The sequence below is a fragment of a genome, unplaced genomic scaffold (genome assembly GCF_019419815.1).
Source record: "Pyrus x bretschneideri cultivar Hongxiangsu unplaced genomic scaffold, Pyrus_bretschneideri_v1 Contig5, whole genome shotgun sequence".
Classification (NCBI taxonomy): Eukaryota; Viridiplantae; Streptophyta; class Magnoliopsida; order Rosales; family Rosaceae; genus Pyrus; species Pyrus x bretschneideri.
This window is the reverse complement of record NW_025999787.1, coordinates 5359332-5380163: the sequence shown is the minus strand read 5'-3', so window position 1 is coordinate 5380163 and position 20832 is coordinate 5359332. Positions and strand designations below refer to the sequence as shown.

The window sequence follows — 20832 nt, the reverse complement described above, 5'->3', positions numbered from 1 at the left end:
ACTCACTAGAAGTCGACCCAAGAAGATTTGCCCATAACCATGAAATACCAATGTCATAAGGAGATCAAGCCAATAGAAAAGAAATTCAAGAAGAAATCTCCTCCTTGCATCACCTCAATATGTTCTAAAAGGCGCTAGTCAGGCACTAATCTTTGTTAAGTCAGAAATCTTCATTTCAAATGAGCTTGCGAGTAAATTGACTCCTTAGGTTAAATGATTTTTTTTTTTTTTTTGGTTGCAGTTGTCAATCAAATTTGCATGCAAGATAAGATACAACTTGTAAGTTTTAAGATTGTATCTGAACAAAGGTTTATCGCCTATTTGAAATATGATTAGCTATTCCAAAAACAATCCTTAAAAAAAAAAAACGGTATTATCTACCTAAGGGGTTGGGGGAGTTGGCTAAGCCTCACAATGGGTTAGCAATAATGTGGTTCAAATTCGTCTTTAGCGAAAATCGAATCTAAGACCTCTCATTTACGAGTGAAGAGAAATATCATTGAACCGCGGTATTAAGTGGCTTCCAAAAACAATCTTAAGCATACTAATAAAATTCTTCAGTGTAGGAGGAATATCAAAAGAATAAATTACGTCACTCATCACAATTACACTTATTTCCAAAACATTTGAAGGTGACTACAATTTACAAAACAAAACTAGTTTTAACAAATTATTGTCACCAATATTAGTATCGAATTCAACATTCTAGACAGCCGAACCTATATCATCAAATTCATAAATAATGAGAACCACCGCTTGACTAATTACGGGTAGAGTCCACGTTAAGATGTCAAATTTTGAATTTGGCGTGGAGATCAATTCTCTCGCTAGTCATTTCAATCCAAAATGCATTTGGGCCAAAATTTGGGTTGGGTTGGGTTTAAGGCTAATTACGGATACGTAATATTTTGTATTGTCGTAAACGGCACCACTTGAGCAGCAGCAGCAGCAATGTTCAGCAAGCAGCCGTCGGCAGCAACCAAGTAGGCTTCCCTTTTAGCTCTATTTCTGTTCAGATTCTTGAGATATGAATATATGATACTAAGATGGATTGCTTTCCTAGTTTTTTTCTTTTTCACACCGATTAATGCCGGTTTTGAATTACAAAAAAAATCTCTGCAAATTCATGGGTTGTGAAGAATTCATTGGTACCCGATAAAAAATCATGGATTTTGGAAGAAAAGATTGATTGATGATGCTGTTGCTTTGGATTTGGAGTAATTAAGTGGTGTAAAGTTGGGAGCTTTTAAGTAATATATGCCTGGGTTTTAAATTTTCAGTAGAAACGTGATAGAAATTTTGCAAAAAATGTGTTCAAATATGCTTATAAATTATAAGGAGGCAGCTACTGATGTTGTTGAGGTCATTTGGCAATGAAGGTTTGAACTCTCGGAATAGATTTGAACCGGTTTAATCCAAACCCCCTTCATAGGAGGTTTGGTTCTACAATGTTATGGAACTAAAAACTTACATTGAACCGTATTATTGCTAACTCATTGTGCAGCTGGCGTAGGACTGGGATCCATATATACTCGATCGACCATTGATATGTCGTTCATATTATTGGTACCCGATAAATTGATTATGCGGCTGGCGATATGGATCCCGCTCCAACTACAGTTGAGCCTCAAGAAGGTTGATATTTTTTTCAAAAATAATTTTTAGGGCAATGAGTGATTAGACTATGAAATCATATAATCTTCTGTCTTTGCATCTCCAACATGAATCCTTTGTGGAACTGTATTCGTTTCATATGAATCAATATGTGACAGGATGAATACTAAGTTAAAACCAATATGTGATAGAATTATGATAGCTTCTGAGGAGGAACTCTTTAAAGAATTATTTAAATTTATCTTTTTTATTTAGGGCATCATAAGAATCAGAAAGGGGCTGGTTGGAGAATTTCTCTGCTATGGTACTCTCTCTCTCTCTCTCTCTCTCTCTCTCTCTCTCTCTCTCTCACACACACACACACACACACACACAATTTTATCATCACTCTTATGATTTATCTATCTTATTATTGCAGATATAATTTCCGTTGTCTCAATTCCTCTCAAGATTTTAATTTTGGGGGTCTCACGCATATTTCTTCAATTCCTAGGTATCATTGTGGATGCGTTTGTAATTGATATCTTCTTTTCTTATTTCCCTTGTTGGTCCTTTTTGGTGACAAATGGCTTCACCTTGTATTTATGTCCCAGGAAAGTTGATGTGAATGGCGATTCCACACTTGCATTCTGTGCAATCTGTGAGAGTTTCTTCCCCGTGCCGCATTTCCTTTCCTAACCAGTATCATTGTGGTAGAAGCAATTTCAGTAGAAAGAGCAGTTCTCTTGTTTATGCTTCCACCCGCAACTTTGATAGGGACCTTCGTCTTCAATCAAAGGTACCTACTTGTGCAGTTAATTTCACTAGTTTAATGTTGATTGTCATTCTGTACGAGAAATGTTTCCAATCGAGATGACGCATAGTGAAATTAGAGAAGGATTCTTCATTGTTTGAATTTATTTTGATAAACCCATCAGCATTTACAGAAATCAATACCGAGAAGAACTATAACGCCCTCAGCATTGTTTGAAATTACAGAGTGATTCTTGATCGTTTGAATTTAGTAGTTTGTGTATAAGTGCCAATGATATATATGCATATTCACTTAGTTTCGTAAATGTACAATACTTGTTACAAATCACTCTCATATCATGACAGATACTGTAGTGCCAATAGATGTAATATATGCATCTTCACTTAGTTTGTTTTGGATGCCGTATTTGTCCTCTTCACATTTTCAGGATAGAATATGCAAATGGATGAGATCATAATATCCATCAATATTATTTCAGGTTGAAACAGTGTTAGACAGTGTAAAATGGGATGACAAAGGTTTAGCGGTGGCCATAGCTCAAAACGTTGACACAGGAGCCATCTTGATGCAAGGCTTTGCTAACAGAGAGGCAGTAGCCACAACAGTTTCCTCACGGAAGGCTACATTCTACAGTCGGTCACGATCAACCTTGTGGACAAAGGGAGAGACCTCCAATAATTTCATTAATGTCCAAGAAATCTTCCTTGATTGTGACAGAGACTCCGTATGTCATTGGCTAGTTCAGCTGGAATCTACTTGCTAATATTTTTTTGTACATCAATTACTTTAACTCAGACCTATTTCTCAGATAATATACCTTGGGAAGCCTGATGGACCTACCTGCCACACAGGGTCAGAGACGTGCTATTACACCCCAATGCTTGATTTGTTGGAACATCGACAGGTTTTCAACATTGAATCGATTAAAAAAAACTCATGCATCAAATTTACAGTATGTTTTGTAAGTGATTCTGATGATTTGTGACAGGATGAAGAACATAAATTAGCTTTGACCACTTTGTACTCATTAGAGTCGACAATTGCCAAGCGAAAAGAAGAATTAGAAGTTCCAGAGAGCGGAAAACCCTCATGGACTCGCCGTCTACTATCTGATGAAAAGTTGTTGTGCTCAAAAATCAGGTAAGATGTTCAAAATGTCATATTGCTTGTCAGATTTGAGTCGGAATGATATAAATCTTTTTCACTTTGTTTCTTAACTTCTCAATAACTCGAAAAAAGGTAGTAAAAGAATTAGAAATAGTAATCTGCTTGTTATTATCGGATGCAGACTTTTAGGTGGATCGAGTTATAGATGTTATCCTCGTAGTCGAAAACTATATTAATAAATGAGCTATCTTCTGTATTTTCACTGTAAGCCATTGTTCATGGTTTTCTTTCTCATTCCAGGGAAGAGGCAGACGAGCTATGCCGCACACTAGAGGAGAACGAAGATAGGCTGCGTGCTGCCTCGGAGATGGCAGATGTGCTTTATCATGGCATGGCTCTGCTGGCCCGTAAAGGCGTGAAAATGGAAGAGGTTCTGGAAATTCTTCGGCGTAGGTTTTCTCAGTCGGGTATCGAGGAAAAGAGAAACCGCAAGTCACAAGCCTAGACGCGGGCAGCTCAGTCTGTCAAAGTTGAAATGATCTGCTTTGATCACCTCTTCTTTTTTATCGTTGTATTCACCATGTCCTGTGGTCTAAATTTGCTAAAAGGAGTATTTCTGAACGTAAATTTGCAAATAATTTGGGTAGTGTGTGTGATTTTAAATCTCAACCATTTGGTTAACTAGTTCCGATCAACGACAAAGATGGCGGTATTGGCGCTCAAATCATTTTAGAGTTCGATTGGAAGAACTTTTAAAATGACTGAAAGTGTTTTTGGTTAATTTAATTTTGGATTCCAAAAGTACTTTAGGTGTTTTTTGGAAGAAGCATCAGATGTATGATTCTTGCACGAAGTACTTAAATTGTTTTTCTAGGGCCTACCTGGATTTTTACTAATGATTGGTTTCAAAAATATTAAAGTGTTTTTGGTGAAATTAATTTTGGATTCCAAAAGTACTTTAGATGTTTTTCGGAAGAAGCACCAGATATATGCTTCTTGCAGGAAGCATTTAAACTGTTTTTCTAGAATCTAATTGGATTTTTACTAAGAATTGGTTTCAAAAATATTTTCATCAAAAGCGCTTTCTTAAATTGCTTTTTTAGGATCTATTTGGATTTATACTAAGGATTGGTTTCAAAAATATTTTCATAAAAAACGTTTTCAGTTATTTTAAAAGCACTTCTAAATGAGTTTTTATCGTGCTAAAGTTACAAAGGGGTGTTCTAAATGAGCCCTTATTGTGCTACAAGTTACAAAGGAGTTGTTAATGGGAGAATTTGAAAACTATTTAAATAAAAAAATAAAAAGCTTTTTCCGCTGCCGGGATTCGAACCCGGTTGTGATACAATGCTCAACCAATTTATGTGCTACAGCGGGATATTTGTTGCTAGTAGGAGTATTAAAAAGATATTTAAAGTGAAAGAACTTGATGCTATTTGTCATCTCTACTAATTATTGTCAACCAAAATTCTATTACCAATTTAACTCTCTAATTAAAATAGAAAATGAATAAAAATTATGGGACAGAAATGTAATTTCACATAACCAAATTTTGCTGTTTTATTTTTTTAAAGCCTCACCTACATGTAATCCAAACATATCTCTAATTAAAAAAAAATTAAAAAAATTCCCACTCCCACATGCTCTATCACTCTCTTTCTCTACTTCTATTTCAAAAACAAAAACAAAAAAAAATTCTCACACACTTTGTGCGTGTCCATATGCTAGTAAATAATAAATATTATCTTCCTAGGGAAATACTCTTTCCAGTTAAGGGATCATCTGAGTCTCATATTAGACCAACTATGATTGAACGATGTGTGATCATAATTTTCTTAGATATGAAACGGCCTGTGATCATAATTTTTGGACATAAAACGATTTGTGAGCATAATTTTCTTGGATATAAATGATGTGTGATCATAATTTTTTTGGACATCAATTTAGGAAAACATGACTATATCTATACTATTTGTTTACACTTTTTTATTGGAGTAAATTTTTGTAGTAATGATCTATAGCATATGTTCAAATTATGAGAAATCAATATTACTCAATGAATCCAAATAATTGATTAGTGTCACAAACTGTTAGTCCTTGAACGCTTTTAAAAAAAAAAGAAAGTTTATGAATCTAAACTTGGCAACTAAGAGAAAAGTTTGACAAGAACATTAACTATTAATCACGATTTTAGCTATTAGAACCCTTTGTTCAATGTTGAAGCATATTCAAAGAACACCAGAATCATGAAAAAAAAAAAAAAAAATTTAAAAAGAAGGCAATTGAGTTGAATCGATCTTTCTTCATGCTTCAATCTTCAAATTACTTCTCTGACGTTGTTTAAGCGAAACAAGGCTCTTCAAGCACGTAAAAACACGGCCAACTTTGCCGATTCCACGAATGCTGATCTTCCAATGGCTTTCGTCATTAAAATTGTACATGATTAAATGTTCTCCGAACACCATCAAATCATGGGACTTTGTCCAGAAGCCGGAATGTTTTAACTTCGAATATGGGATGGAGACCCTCATTTTAGTCCAAGACTCCCTCACTCCATATTCCGTCATGACCCAAAACTCGTTATATGTCCCACCACGAGGACAAGAATAATACGTTATGCATAACCATTGTCTGAAGACTCCCAGTTGTTGGATAGTGGCCAACTTGCAAAAACTTTTGGCTATAAAAAAATTATAAAGAAAGAAAGAGAGAAACACCTTTCCTTGTTTTGGGGAGGAAAAAAGGGAAAATGTTTTTGTTTTTCTTCAACACCCGTGAGTTGGTTCAAGTGAAGTTAAATAGCCTTTGAAGCAAAGGGAAAAGTAGAAGATAGGTCATTTCGGTTTTGGAGAAAATAGAGAAGAAGAGAGAGCTCAATACTCTGCTGAGAAAAAGAAAGAAGCTGCAAATAGAGAAGAGAAGCTGCTGCTTCATTCGGTTAGTAATCATCTACCAAAGTAGTTGTTGTTGTAATAGCTTTGAGATATATGTATAGAGAAGAAACTATTCATTATATTTCTTCCTCTATTTGTTTCTTTGGTGTGTGAGAGCTTTTGGGTGTATTGGGTTATTTGGGCTGTGAGATTGCCAACACTTTGTAAACTCCCATTTGGTTGATAGTAGATTATTGGGTGAGCTCCTACTGCTCCGAGGACGTATTCCAGTTACACTGACTGTAGAGGAACCTCGTTAAAATCTTTGTGTCTTTTATATTTTGTTCTTGAATTTTCATTTGATAAATTTCCTGTGGGCTAGCTTGAGTTGGTTCCAAAAATATTTTGGTGCTATCCTAGCACAACACCAGTTTCATCCTCTGATTGGTACTTCCGACATAACCACATTCAAGCGGGAGCGGAATTTCTCGAACCCTCTCCTCCCCCGTTAGAGCGACGGAAACAATCAGCCGTGACTGGTCTTCGAGTCTTTCCCCGAACCAATGGAGATCTCCGTTCAGCATAATCCCTTGTTCACTTGCATAAAATCTGTAGGGAAATGATCCCTCGATCTTTCTCCAAGAATCGGTTTCCAGCGTGTAAACACTAAACACAACGTCTTCATGAAAATCACCGAGCAAGAGGTTGATTAAGCGATTGTGTTTCGTGTAGAGTCCCTTAACCACCTTGTGTTCATAAGTGGGGTGATCAAATCCAATCCCATATAGATTGATTGAACTACGATACTTCTCTTCTTTTGGTGTTTCTGGTAGTTTCTTGGTTTCCTTTGTGGAGGGGTTAACCAAATATAACCTCGAGTCGCACAGCATGCATAACAACAGGTCGTTGCAGGAACACAACAGAGAAACCCAAACACCCGACGCTTCGCTATAAACATAATCGTGCTCGATGGCTGCTACTACACTTCGATCACTGGTATCATTAGGATCATCGTGATACTTATGATCGAGAAACTTGTCGAGATGCACGGAGTGGAGGCCATTTTAGGGTAATTTGCATGTTATTCTAGTCCTAGTCGAGTTTTAAGTCCAGCAATGTTGGTATTGAACAAGGAATCCGGCAGGGTAAAGGGTCCCTAATCCCCATCAAAAGCTAATTAATGAGTCTGATTAAACAGTTTACCAGAAGGACTCTACTCTCGAAAACTTCAGAATTTTTGCCGCATTTCCTTTCCTAACCAGTATCATTATGGTAGAAGCAAATTCAGTAGAAAGAGCAGTTCTCTTGTTTATGCTTCCACCCGCAACTTTGACAGGGACCTTCGTCTTCAATCAAAGGTACCTACTTGTGCAGTTAATTTCACTAGGTTAATGTTGATTGCCATTCTGTACTAGAAATATTTCTAATCGAGATGACGCATAGTGAAGAACTATAAGGCCTTCAGCATTGTTTGAATTTATTTTGATAAACCCATCAGCATTTACAGAAATCAATACCGAGAAGAACTATAAGGCCTTCAGCATTGTTTGAAATTACAGAATGATTCTTCGTTGTTTGAATTTAGTAGTTTGTGACAGATACTGTAGTGCCATAAATGTAATATATGCATCTTCACTTTGTTTTGGATACCGTATTTTTCGGCGTAGGTTTTCCCAGTCGGGTATCGAGGAAAAGAGAAACCGGATCTGTCAAGTTTAAATGATTTGGTTTGATCACTTCTTCTGTTTTATCGTTTTATTCACCATATACTGTGGTCTTAATTTGTACAAGAAATATTTCTGAACCCAAATTTGCAGCTAATTTGGATAGTGTGTGATTTTAAATCTCAGTCATTTGGCTAACTAGTTCCGATCAACGAAAAAGATGGCAGTACCGGTGCTCAAACCATTTTAAATCTCGTTTGGAAGTGCTTTCGGTGAAATTAATTTTGGATTCCAAAAGCATTTTAGGTGTTTTTTGAATGAAGCACGAGATATATGTTTCTTGCATTAAGAACTTAAACTGTTTTTCTATAATTACTTGGATTTTTACTAAGAATTGGTTTAAAAAATATTTTCATTAAAAACGTTTCAATCATTTTAAAAACATTTCTAAATGATCCTTTATTGTGCTTCAAGTTACAAAGGAGTGGGCTGTCAATAGGAGAATTAAAAAACCATTTAAATAAAGAATAAAAACTTTTTTCCGCTGCCGGGATTCGAACCCGGTTGAGATACACAATCCAATTTATGCGCTACAGCGGAATGTTGGATGCTAATGGGAGAATTAAACATTATTTAAAGTGAAAAAACTCCATGTTAATTGGGATAAATAATAAATTTTAGCTTCCAGGGGAATACTCTTTCTAGTTAAGAGATCATCTGAGGCTCATATTAGACCAACTATGATCGAAAGATGTGTGATCATAATTTTCTTAGATATGAAACGGCATGTTATAATAATTTTTTGGACATAAAATGATGTGTGATCATAATTTTCTCGGACATAGAAGGATGTGTGATCATAATTTTTTTGGACATGAAGTGAGGAAAACATGACTATATCTATACTATTTATTTACACTTTTTTATTGGAGTAAATTTTTGTAGCAATGTTCTTTCAGCAAGGCCATCTGCAACCAAATGGTCCAGAGGGCCGAAAATAGCTCGAAAATCATCTCCAACTGATGGCTAGACCAGAGGGCTCATGGGCCCCACGGAATCTGAAAAGGCCAAAGGGCCAACCGGTTGGCCCAAAGGAGCCAGCCAGCCAGCCGGGCTGGACCAAGAATTTAAGAATTGATGTCGGTTATATCCGACAGGAATTTAAGAATTGCTGTCGATTATATCCGACAGGGATTCCTAAACAAATTTTTGAATCCGATGGCTAGCTGACGCTAGTTACCGTTGGATTCTTTCTTTTTTTTTTTTTTTTTTTTTTTTTTGGTTTTTTGAGCCATTTTTTTTTTTTAATTCTTAAAAATTCTAATTTTTTTCCTATAAATACCTAAACCATTCATTCACCATTTCAATTCTCATATTTTCTTACCTCTTTCAAAAATATTTCCTTCAATTATTTCAATAATTTTCAAATGGCATCATCTATAATAAAAGGTAGGGCTTGGACCCGAAAAGAAGATGAAGCTCTTTGTAGGGCTTATAGATGGGTGTCGGAAGATAGTGTGAAGGAGAGTTCTCAAACGAGTGAAGGTGTTTGGACTTGTGTGTGAGTGTGTCCAAAAAATACTTACTCTACGAAAGCACCACTTCACTGAATGTTCGAAACCACGAGAGTTGTTCTTCAAGATGGAAGAAACATCTTCACCCAAGTTTGAACAAATGACATCAAACACTGTTAGCAGCCACAAGTAGACATGAAAGCAGCGTTAACTAATACGACGAAGTAAGTGTTTTCACAATTTATTTTAAATATTTAATTATATTACATTTAATTTCATGAATTACTTTCCCTTAAGTTTTGTAAATACATTTAATTATATTATATTTAATTTCACAAATTAGTTTCCTTTAATTTTCTTAATTATATTTTCTAGGTACGTTAAGTAGAGGAATTGTAAATGGAGGGCAGTTCGAAACCCTTTCAGTTTCACAATTGTTAGGAAATTTGTAAAGGATGGGTGTTATTTGAAGATCCACCTCAACATAGAGTAGGTCATACGCCGGTGTTCGGAACTACATCATCAGCTGTAGATATGGATGAAGATGGATCTCCTACCATTCAACAAACAAGGGTAGAAAATCCGTCTTCAGGTGAAGGTTCCATACCTAGGGCTATGAGACAAAACAAGTCACGAAGGTTGAAGAAAAAGGGCAAGGCAAATGATGATTACGCCGCTCAACAAGAAGTGACGGCCTCATTGCGATTAATGGCGGAGCAAACTACCCTAAGGCGGAATAAAGAAACCGTAGGCATGAAGAACGGGCCAAACAAATACAAGAAGAGATAGATGATAAGAATATGGAAATGAACACTTCGAATTACACTCCAATGAGTAAGGCCTATTTTGATAGGGAAAAAAAAAATTATGACCCGACGGCAGTTGTTTACCTCTGACTATACTCCTACAATGGCGGATGATGAAGATGATGTTGATTATGGATATTAAATTTAAGTTGTTGAAGTTTTTAAATTTAAGTTAATGTTGTTTTTAAATTTAATTTGTCGTTTTTAAATTTAAGTTGTAGTTTTTAAATATAAGTTGTAGTTTTTAAATTTAAATAATAAATTATGTTTGGCCCTATGGCCCTTTGACCCTTGGTTAGAGATGAAAGCAAATATGGTCATGTACTATTCGTTAAAATATTAATTTCTTGGAGGGCCAGAAGGCTAAATCAATACCTCTGGCCAGACTTCGGTTGGAGATGGCCTAATGATCTATAGCATATTTTCAAATTATGAGAAATCAATATTACTGGGTGAATCCAAATAATTGATTAGTGTCACAAACATATTAGTGCTTGAATGCATAATAGTAGTAGTAAAGACAATCAGAAGTAAAATTTTCTAAAAAATAATTTAAAAAAGTTTATGAATCTAAACTTGACAACTAAGAGAAAAGTTTGACAAGAAAATTAACTATTAATCACTATTTTAGCTATTAGAACCCTTTGTTCAATATTGAAGCATATTCAAAGAATACCAAAATCATGAAAAAAAAAGAAGGCAATTGAGTTGAATTGATATTTCTTCACACTTCAATCTTCAAATTATTTCTCTGACGTTGTTTAAGCAAAATAAGGCTCTCCAAGCACGTAAAAACGCGACCAATTTTGCCGATTCCACGAATGCTGATCTTCCAATGGCTTTCGTCATTAAAATTGTACATGATTAACTGTTCTCCGAACACCATCAAATCATGGGACTTTGTCCAGAAACCGGAATGTTTTAACTTCGAATATGGGATGGAGACCCTCATTTTAGTCCAAGACTCCCTCACTCCATATTCCGTCATGACCCAAAACTCGTTATATGTCCCACCATGAGGACAAGAATAATACGTTATGCATAACCATTGTCTGAAGAATCCCAGTTTCATCCTCCGATTAGTACTTCCGACATAACCACATTCAAGCGGGAGCGGAATTTCTCGAACCCTCTCCTCCCCTGTTAGAGCGACGGAAACAATCAGCCGTGACTGGTCCTCGAGTCTTTCCCCAAACCAATGGAGATCTCCATTCAGCATAATCCCTTGTTCACTTGCATAAAATCTGTAGGGAAATGATCCCTCGATCTTTCTCCATGAATCGGTTTCCAGAGTATAAACACTAAACACAACGTCTTCATGAAAATCACCGAGCAAGAGGTTGATTAAGCGATTGTGCTTCGTGTAGAGTCCCTTAACCACCTTGTGTTCATAAGTGGAGTGATCAAATCCAATCCCATATAGATTGATTGAACTACGATACTTCTCTTCTTTTGGTATTTCTGGTAGTTTCTTTGTTTCCTTTGTGGAGGGGTTAACCAAATATAACCTCGAGTCGCACAGCATGCATAACAACAGGTCGTTGCAGGAACACAACAGGGAAACCCAAACACCCGACACTTCGCTATAAACATACTTGTGCTCGATGGCTGCTACTACACTTCGATCACCGGTATCATTAGGATTATCGTGATACTTATGATCGAGAAACTTGTCGAGATGCATGGAGTGGAGGCCATTATGTGCCGCATCAGTAAACATGACGCTTCGTGTTTGGCAGTGTAGACGGTCTTTATCTTTGATCGCTTTGATGAAGTGCGTTGTGACGAATTTGGGTTCGGAGATCAGAGAACGCCATGACTTTGAGACGCACTCAAAGCGGCGTAAGGACTTAACTGGCAACCATGAAAGAATCTCGTGTATGACCTCGGGCGGAGGGTTGTTAGGGTTTTCCCTCAGCTGGCTTTTCATTCTCTCGAAGACAAAGAGAGAGAACTAATTTCTCAGCAACGTATATTAGGGTAATTTGCTTGTTATTCTAGTCCTAGTCGAGTTTTAAGTCCTGCAGTGTTGTTATTGAACAAGGAGTCCGGCAGGTTAAGGGTCCCTAAGCCCCATCAAAAGCTAATAAAGGAGTCTGATGTAACAGTTCACCAGAAGGACTCTAAAACTAATTTCCGAAATAATACAGAGAAATTTTAAATGAAATTAATTAGAACAATCCTTAATGCATAATTTCCCCCCGTAGGCTCTTCAAATCCCTTTTCCTCTATAAATTTTCCCTCAATTCGAATACATCTAGTTCAGTGTACAATTTTTCCGGTATGCTAATCCAGTCGCTTCGTAATTAGATAAACAAGTACAATCACATGACAAAAGGTTCACATTCATGTATTTACCAGGCCTGGAATCACAAACATGTGAGATTCATCCAGACAACAGCCAAAAAAATGGTCCACCAGAAGTGCAGTGCTCATCCACAATGTCTCTAAAGCAAACCTGGATGGCTGCGGTGATACTTTGAGAATCAAATTCCACGATGTTCATCCAGTTCTCAAAGTCTCCGATGTCCTGCAACACAAACCCAGCCACAAAAGAGTCAAACTATTAGCACACTCCACTCTCGAAAACTTCAGAATTTTTGGCACAGCTATTGGCCACAAAGAAAAGGTTAAGGAGCTGTCATTGGCAGGAGCATGACGCATGCCCTTGTGGATTTGGTTGCGACTATAGCTCACATTTCTCAAAAGATAATTATTATTTTGTTGCTTAGAAGTTAAATGAAGTAATGAACCTTTATGGCAGTGTTGATAGAGCGAGCGACTGAGAGCCATTGATCAGTACGTTTGACAAATTGGGAATTGGTGGCATTCTGTAGTTCGGCTTCTCTGCCACAATCACTCACATTATTCTTAATTATTTATTTGATTACTAATTCATTCAAACAGTTGAGAATCCTGGCAACAAAAGAAACAAACCATAGATCTAATGTCGGCGGTACTGACCAGTGATTTTGTGGATTCCAAGTGAGGCATGGTGGTGCTATTGTACCAATTGGAGCACAGAATCTTCTAGTTCCCCTGGCTTTGTCTTGGACAAGCAGGATGCCACTGGAGCATGTTTTAGGGAAGAGATGCTGGTGAATACATGCTTGGCAGAAACTCCTCGGAGAGTGAGCTGTGCTGACTTCTTAACAACCGGGTTTAAGGTGGGTTAAGGGGGGTAACTTTTAAAGCCTGTTTATCTGCAACAATAAAGTAAACACTGGATCAGATTTTTTTTTTTTTTCATATCGTAATCTGACAACTAAAAACTTTCCTCAAAGATAACAATACTTCTCAGTTAAAGGTAGAGATTCAACGAGTTCCAGCAGATACACTTTTATATGATATTGAAAAGCTTCATCCAAAAACTCCTTAAAAAGATTGTTATCATATAGTCAACTAGGCTATGACTGATATGACAGTTATAAATTTTAATCCGCGATGAAATGAATATAGGGGAAACAGATACATACAAAAGATTCAAATTTATACTATTTCCTCTTCAAATCCAATTTGGCAGATGCACTTATCAAAATTCAACACAGAAAAGTATAACCACACCAGATGCCATCCACATATAGGCTGGCTCTAATTTAGGCAGTAGCCCACATTAACAATACCGGCAGTCGGTAGATTTGCGCAGATAAGATCAAAGTAAATGGGAGATGTGCTCACAATCAATGACACTACCTGATTTGAGCATGAGCATTCGGATCTCCGTAGTCATCTTCAAGAACATATAGAAGCTTCCTGTAAGCATGCCCATTGAGAAGGTCTTTCTCTTTGAAATCCTTCAACAACTTCATTGCCTCTCCAACCCTTCCTTGTCTGCAGATTTCATCAAGTACTGTCTTATAAGTAATGAATTCAGCTGATCTTTGATTCTCAATCATCTCCCACAGATACTTCAGTGCCTCCTCAACCTCTCCATGAAGAGCCAAAGCGTTCACAAGCGAGTTGTATGATTTACTACTTGGCATAAACCCTTTGCTCTTCATTTCATTGCACAGCTGCTTAGCATTGTGTGTTCGGCCTTGGCAACATAACCCATGGATGAGATAATCATAGGAAAACGAGTTTGGTGTGCATTTATATACCACATCCATCTGATGGAATATTCTAAGTGCATCATTGAGATGAAGGGAAAGTACATAACCCTTAATCATAGAATTCAAAGAGTGTATATCAGGCTCAATCCCATCATCCACCATTTGCCGAAACAGACACCTGGTGGTCTCCATATACATGTGATTTATGTAAGAATTAGATCCCCTACTCAAAAAGGCCGTAAAAAGAATATTATACGTCCTAATTGAAGGCCTACACTCCATGTTTCTGCTGTTCCTCATGTGTTTAAATATATTGACGGCTCTAGTCAACTTCCGGGCTTCCATGAAAAAGTAAATAATGGAATTGTAAAGCGCCTCAGAACCAATGTAAGAAATAGCAAGCACTTGGTTGACAACATCATCCATTTCTTGATACATTTTAGCTACTCCAAGTTTCTTGATCGTAATGTGATAAGTAGAAACATCGTGTTTGAACCGTGGCTGTTGTGATGCCCAATTGAACAACTCTAAACACACAAAAGGATTGTCTTGCTGAGTTATAACATTGCAAAGTTCTTCAGGTGTAAATCTAGGCAACAACTGGGATAAGGCCCTTTGAAACTGGACTTCATCAAGAGTCGATTTATTGGATTCCGATCTCTTATGCTCTCTCCTTCTAAAAGATCGCAATGGGGGCTTGGTCGAGTAATAATTACACAGCAAAAACCGCTCATATATACCAAGATATCCATTTGAAGCGATTTTAGGAACTGGGTCAATTTGGGTTTGAATCAAATAGTGTATAGGCCTCAAAGTGCCAGTGATGGAATTCAAACTATAAGAAAGAACATCCATTCTAAAGCAATATCTACGAACGGAAATCATATTACTGAATGGTTTACCGCAAGATGGAAGCACCAAGTTTCGTACTACTGCACTTCTTAATTTGGTTGTGCCTCCTTACGCATTATGAACGTTTAGCCCAAAAACTGAAATCACGAACACAAATCATCAAAGCTCAATCAGACAATTAATTTCAAACAATGAAACATATAAACCGAAAAGAAGTACATTCTCATATCAGGAAAACATGGCCTTTCATCATCAAACAGAATTTTTTTTTTTTTTTTTTTTTGGTGGAAACACAAAACATGAAATGATTGCAAAACCTTATTGGAAATTAGATCTTTCTATAATCACATACATGATTACGGAAAATCAAGCTAACCCAGAATCCAAATTCCAAAAAACAAATCCACAAATTACAAAATTCTCCAACTTTAATCTGAAAACTGACTGAAAACCACAAAACAGATGCAAAATAGCAGCCGCCTTAGGTTCAAAATAAAACAGAATAAAGGAAAAAAAAGAGAATTCACGAAAAATGGTTGAATACCCAACCAATAATCTCGATGGAAACATTGAACGCAACAGTTTCCAGGGGAAACAGAAACAAAAATACAGATTATTATTATTATTACTTGTAAGTTTAATTCATATTTCGCTTTTTCTTGGCAATCAAACGGGTCGTAAGGAAATCACGAGAAGTTGAGAAGAGATTACCTGAAAAATAAGAGTGCTACTCTGTCAGTGACCGAGTGCCTGGTTGCTGAGTATCGATGAGAAAAGTGACTTCGGTACTCTACTAGGAGCTTTTACTACACTGGAGTCTGGAAGTGGTCTAAAAGCAATTATTGCTTTAGTGAATAATAATTAACTGAGTGTATTGATATTCCATAAATAAATTTTTGGACAATTGAAATTAAAAATTTATTAAAAAAATAATAATAAGTTTAATTTCAAATAAAACTTGTAACCAATTCCGTTACATCACATCAAGTGTTATCATTTGAAATTACATTCTCAATCCGGTCACGTCCCAGTTCATATTCCTAAGTTTTTTTTTTCTTTTTTTATTTATTTATTTATATATATTTTTAACATTTTTAAATTTGGATGACATTTTATTTTCAATCCAGATTCCAAGTTGTACCACATGGACAACAAGTCTTTTACATTTTTTTATTTTCAAAATCATGATTAGAAATGACTGTCGGATTTGTGAAATCCAACGGCCCAAATTCAAAGACTGCTGCAACTAGACCTGGCATTCGTGTCGTGTTTCTTGTGTTCGTGTCGTTTTCGTGTCATACCCGATAACTTAACGGGTCGTGTCGTGTAATACCTGTTAAAGTAAACAGGTAATATGACCCGATCCGAAATCAACCCGTTAATATTATCAGGTAATATGACCCGACCCGTTACCCGTTAAGAAAATTATATTTTAAATCAATAAAAATGAAAAGAAAAACATAATTTGACCCAAAAAAATGTAAAACATAATACTAAATTAGTATATACATACTAAATTTCGGAGTTGACCCCTTAATGAACGTTGTAAAGTTTTTCATTACATGTGATTACATTTTTCACACTTATTATTATTAATTTTTCACTCAAATAAATAACATTGTTATGAGATTTTTAAAAATCTACACTTATTTATATTTTCATCAAGTATAACATAAGATTTTATGGTATCCACTAGTGTAAATATTTTAAATTGAAGATCGAATTCATTCATTGTATTCATATAGGGTCAATGACTGTAGCTGTAAAAAATCATCAAAATCGGAGTTAAAATAACCGTTAAATCGTAATTTTTCGTTTATAACCGTCAAAAAGTTTTGTCTCATTACTTGATCTCTGAATGTTTGTTTTTTTGCAATTTTTGGTGTATGCGATCTTGAAGTATATATAAACAAGTTTGACGGTTGGATTGTTGAAATTAGTTTCATAGGATGCATATCCCATCAAAATGATAGATTCACTAACACTTAAGAGTTTATTTATACTTTCATCAAGTATAACATAAGATTTTGTGGTATCCACTAGTGTAAATATTTTAAATTGAAGATCAAATTCATTCATTGTATTCATTTAGGGTCAAGGAGTGTAGCTGTAAAAAATCATCAAAATCGGAGTTATAATAACCGTTAAATCGTGATTTTTCGTTTATAACCATCAAAAAGTTTTGTCTCGTTACTTGATCTCTGAATGTTTGTTTTTTGCAATTTTTGGTGTATGCGATCTCGAAGCATGTATAAACAAATTTGATAGTTGGATCATTGAAATTAGTTTCATAGGATGCGTATCCCATCAAAACGATACATTAACTAACACTTAAGAGTTTATTTATACTTTCATTAAGTATAACATAAGATTTGTGGTATCCACTAGTGTAAATATTTTAAATTGAAGATCGAATTCATTCATTGTATTCATATAAGGTCAAGGAGTGTAGCTGTAAAAAGTCATCAAAATTGGAGTTAAAATAACCGTTAAATCGTGATTTTTTGTTTATAACCGTTGAAAAGTTTTGTCTCATTACTTCATCTCTGAATGTTTGTTTTTTGCAATTTTGGAGTATGCGATTCGAAGCATGTATAAACAAGTTTGACGGTTGGATTGTTGAAATTAGTTTTGTAGGATACGTATCCCATCAAAACGATAAATTCACTAACACTTAAGAGTTTATTCATACTTTTATCATTTTGATGGGATACGCATTGATGTTATACTTAATGAAAGTATAAATAAACTTTAAGCGTTAGTGACTCTTATCGTTTTGATGACTTGGAATAAATATATTAATTATTTATATATTTTAAGTGTTAATTAGACTATGTTTCAATTAGTATGTGATGATATTTAATAATAAAATTACATTTATGTTTTTTATTACGTATTTTATTTTTATTCAAGTTAAAATGTTATAAGAGATAAAAAAAAAAAAAAAAAAAAAAAGCTGGTTATTTTTTTTCTTTGGGTTAAACATTAGACGGGAAATAGATGGATATAGGTTGCAAAATTTCCCAAACATTATGTAGGAAATGAATGAAACTCTTGAAATATTAGGCGGGAAATTAATTATTATAATTTTTTTATGTTTTTGGTATTTTTAAATTACTTGATATTTTTATTTTTAATGTGTTTATGATTTTTAATCTCAATCTTTGCCTATAATATACTATAAAAATAAATAAATAAATAAAACTTAAATTTTAAATTTATATAGAATAATAATAGAATAATAATTAATAAACAATATATACATATTCATTATATCTATTGCATTTTATAGTAATTTTTTTAGTAGTTTAAAAATTAAAATCATCAAAATAACATTTTTCTTATCGTGTTGAAATAGGTTACCTGCGTGTCACTCTCGTGTAAACCTGTTAAGGACCCGTTATTAACGGGTTATTATCGTGTGACCCGATAATGACCCGATTAGTTATCGTGTTGACCCGAAACCCGTTATTTTCGTGTCGTTTACGTGTCGTGTTAACGGGTCGTGTAATAAATTGCCAGGTCTAGCTGCAACGCAAACCCGTCACCTGGGTTTTTGCTGGTTGGATAATTGCGCCCCAATTGAGCAGTTAGGTCTTCTCCTTTTTCATTGTAGCCCGACTGATTAGGCATAGGCTGGAGCTCATATTGTTGGTTTTGGTTTATTGAATCACCCAATTCCTCAGGTAATTGAAAGGGTAGAATTACTTTAACTTTATGAGTATATGTCAAGTTCTCAACCCCCGTTTATCCCATTACTCTCCCTCCTCTTAGCAGCTCTATCTCAAAGTTTTGCACCTCCTTCATCTTTATCTCACCCATTTCACGAAATTCTATTAGCTCTCATTTCTAGTGATTGAGTCATTTTTATATCCCGCTGAGTTTCTTTCTTTCTCATATTTGGTCTCTCTGATGTTGGATTTGGTCATGTCAAAGGTAGGCAACAAGAAATCATAGGTTTCATAAAAATTACTTTGATATACTGATATTATGTAAAGATTTCAGCGATATTTACCAATAACCTACTTTCGACGAACACCAATAGTGTCTCTAACTTGCATACAGATTCATAACACGAAATTTGTTGTATATAAGTCCATAAAAAACCTCTATTAACAATTCATTATATATTGAATTTTATTTTGTCAATTTGTGTGACATCCCACATCGTCCAGGGGAGTGATCCTTATATGTATATTCCTATCTCTACCTAGCACGAGGCCTTTTGGGAGCTCACTGGCTTCGGGTTCCATGGGAACTCCGAAGTTAAGCGAGTAGCGCGCGAGAGCATTCCCAGGATGGGTGACCCATCGGGAAGTTCTCGTGTGAGTTCCCAGAAACAAAACCGTAAGGGTGTGCTGGGGGCCCAAAGCGGATAATATCATGCTACGGTGGAGTCGAGGCTGGAAAGTGGTCCTGCCCGAGCTGGGATGTGACAATTTGGTATCAGAGTCTAACCCTGGTCGTGGTGTGCCGACGAGGACGTCGAGCCCCTAAGGGGGTGGATTGTGACATCCCACATCATCCAGGGGAGTGATCCTTATATGTATATTCTCATCTCTACCTAGCACGAGGCTTTTTGGGAGCTCACTGGCTTCGGGTTCCATGGGAACTCTGAAGTTAAGCAAGTAGTGCGCGAGAGCATTTCTAGGATGGGTGACCCATCGGGAAGTTCTCATGTGAGTTCCCAGAAACAAAACCGTGAGGGTGTGCTGGGGGCTCAAAGCAGACAATATCGTGCTACAATGGAGTCGGGCCCTGGAAGTGGTTCCGCCCGGACTGGGATGTGACAATTTGTTGATGTGGAATTTTAATGTGATGCCACCATATAGTTCCACGTTGGTGATTAATTTTTTATTGCAAGCCCAAACAATTCTTTGGGCAAGTGAAGATCCAATGATTGAGGCCCAGTCCATACAACGTCACACATATAATTGTGTTTTGGGTATTGGATTTTGTTATTCACACTTAATTTTACATTTTACATGTCATTCTTAATTTTTGATTATCGGATCGAAACATTAAAGAAAATTATTGACGAAAAATTAATAAATATATGTGAGAGGTAAAGATAAATGTGTGAATAACACTATTATTTCAATATTTCTACATCATGCAGGCAAGGAATTACGATAGTAAAATTCAACAAAAAAAATACAACTGTAAAAGATTTATTTTTTATTTTTTTAATTAAATCGTAAAGGAAACTTATTTATAAAATAAAATACGATAATTAAAATCTTGAATAAAAATGTAACTTCAATCAATAATTATTTAGCAGTAAAACAATTACGTTGAAAAACTTATCCCGAACGCTTCTCGCTCAAACCTCAAAACAATTTGAAGTAAAATGAAAGTAATAGTGATACCTGATACAGGGACGCTGTAAATGTAATCAAAATAGTGTGATTCGAGGATGTTAAATTTTTAATAAATTTTCTTCTATTTATTAAAATAATGATATTGAAGGATGTCGTTACCGGAAAAATTGTGAAACGGGATTACTGAATTCAGAATATGCCAGCGCAGCACAGTATGTAATTGGCAAGCAAACACTTACAACCGTCCGATCAAAAACTCAATCATCCAAAGGCGG

The 20832-nt window shown here is 35.7% G+C and overlaps 4 protein-coding genes across 9 annotated transcripts; 1 reads left to right on the top strand and 3 right to left on the bottom strand.

The window, feature by feature from the left end:
* The first annotated feature begins 841 nt into the window (after nucleotides 1-841).
* LOC103930643 (histidine biosynthesis bifunctional protein hisIE, chloroplastic-like) lies at nucleotides 842-4144 on the top strand. Of its 5 annotated transcripts, XM_048568841.1 has the most exons (9): nucleotides 842-983; nucleotides 1505-1635; nucleotides 1870-1918; nucleotides 2033-2107; nucleotides 2208-2392; nucleotides 2847-3092; nucleotides 3177-3272; nucleotides 3357-3508; nucleotides 3776-4144. In XM_048568841.1, exons 5-9 carry the CDS (start codon nucleotides 2222-2224, stop codon nucleotides 3978-3980), a joined length of 870 nt encoding a protein of 289 aa, XP_048424798.1. In that variant the 5' UTR covers nucleotides 842-983; nucleotides 1505-1635; nucleotides 1870-1918; nucleotides 2033-2107; nucleotides 2208-2221; the 3' UTR covers nucleotides 3981-4144. The 5 variants fall into 5 exon arrangements, with proteins under 5 accessions (XP_048424798.1, XP_018498865.2, XP_018498863.2 ...); XM_018643349.2 differs by lacking the exon at nucleotides 1505-1635 and having other exon boundaries at nucleotides 848-983; nucleotides 2213-2392; XM_018643347.2 differs by lacking the exon at nucleotides 1505-1635 and having other exon boundaries at nucleotides 859-983.
* Nucleotides 4145-6764: 2620 nt separating this feature from the next.
* Nucleotides 6765-7616, bottom strand: LOC125470351 (F-box/kelch-repeat protein At3g06240-like). The gene is made up of 2 exons (XM_048569311.1): nucleotides 7552-7616; nucleotides 6765-7341 (listed from the first exon to the last, which is right to left on the bottom strand). The coding sequence occupies exons 1-2, from the start codon at nucleotides 7614-7616 to the stop codon at nucleotides 6765-6767; spliced, it is 642 nt and encodes a 213-aa protein (XP_048425268.1).
* A 3440-nt stretch (nucleotides 7617-11056) lies between these two features.
* LOC103930663 (F-box/kelch-repeat protein At3g06240-like) lies at nucleotides 11057-12262 on the bottom strand. Its single transcript, XM_048569310.1, has one exon. The coding sequence runs from the start codon at nucleotides 12260-12262 to the stop codon at nucleotides 11057-11059; it is 1206 nt and encodes a 401-aa protein (XP_048425267.1).
* A 257-nt stretch (nucleotides 12263-12519) lies between these two features.
* LOC103930644 (pentatricopeptide repeat-containing protein At2g27800, mitochondrial) lies at nucleotides 12520-16092 on the bottom strand. Of its 2 annotated transcripts, XM_009340006.3 has the most exons (5): nucleotides 15948-16092; nucleotides 14026-15373; nucleotides 13297-13535; nucleotides 13086-13179; nucleotides 12520-12862 (listed from the first exon to the last, which is right to left on the bottom strand). In XM_009340006.3, the coding sequence occupies exons 2-3, from the start codon at nucleotides 15267-15269 to the stop codon at nucleotides 13532-13534; spliced, it is 1248 nt and encodes a 415-aa protein (XP_009338281.2). In that variant the 5' UTR covers nucleotides 15270-15373; nucleotides 15948-16092; the 3' UTR covers nucleotides 12520-12862; nucleotides 13086-13179; nucleotides 13297-13531. The 2 variants fall into 2 exon arrangements, with proteins under 2 accessions (XP_009338281.2, XP_048425598.1); XM_048569641.1 differs by lacking the exon at nucleotides 13086-13179.
* Nucleotides 16093-20832: the final 4740 nt, after the last annotated feature.

Coding starts and splice junctions, on each gene's coding strand:
- LOC103930643 (XM_048568841.1), top strand. CDS start 2,222: ATGGCGATTCCACACTTGCATTCTGTGCAATCTGTGAGAGTTTCTTCC. Junction 2,393..2,846: donor ACCTTCGTCTTCAATCAAAG/GTACCTACTTGT, acceptor ATATTATTTCAG/GTTGAAACAGTGTTAGACAG. Junction 3,093..3,176: donor TTGATTGTGACAGAGACTCC/GTATGTCATTGG, acceptor CCTATTTCTCAG/ATAATATACCTTGGGAAGCC.
- LOC125470351 (XM_048569311.1), bottom strand. CDS start 7,616: ATGATACTGGTTAGGAAAGGAAATGCGGCAAAAATTCTGAAGTTTTCG. Junction 7,342..7,551: donor TCGAGAGTAGAGTCCTTCTG/GTAAACTGTTTA, acceptor TAATGATACCAG/TGATCGAAGTGTAGTAGCAG.
- LOC103930663 (XM_048569310.1), bottom strand. CDS start 12,262: ATGAAAAGCCAGCTGAGGGAAAACCCTAACAACCCTCCGCCCGAGGTC.
- LOC103930644 (XM_009340006.3), bottom strand. CDS start 15,269: ATGATTTCCGTTCGTAGATATTGCTTTAGAATGGATGTTCTTTCTTAT.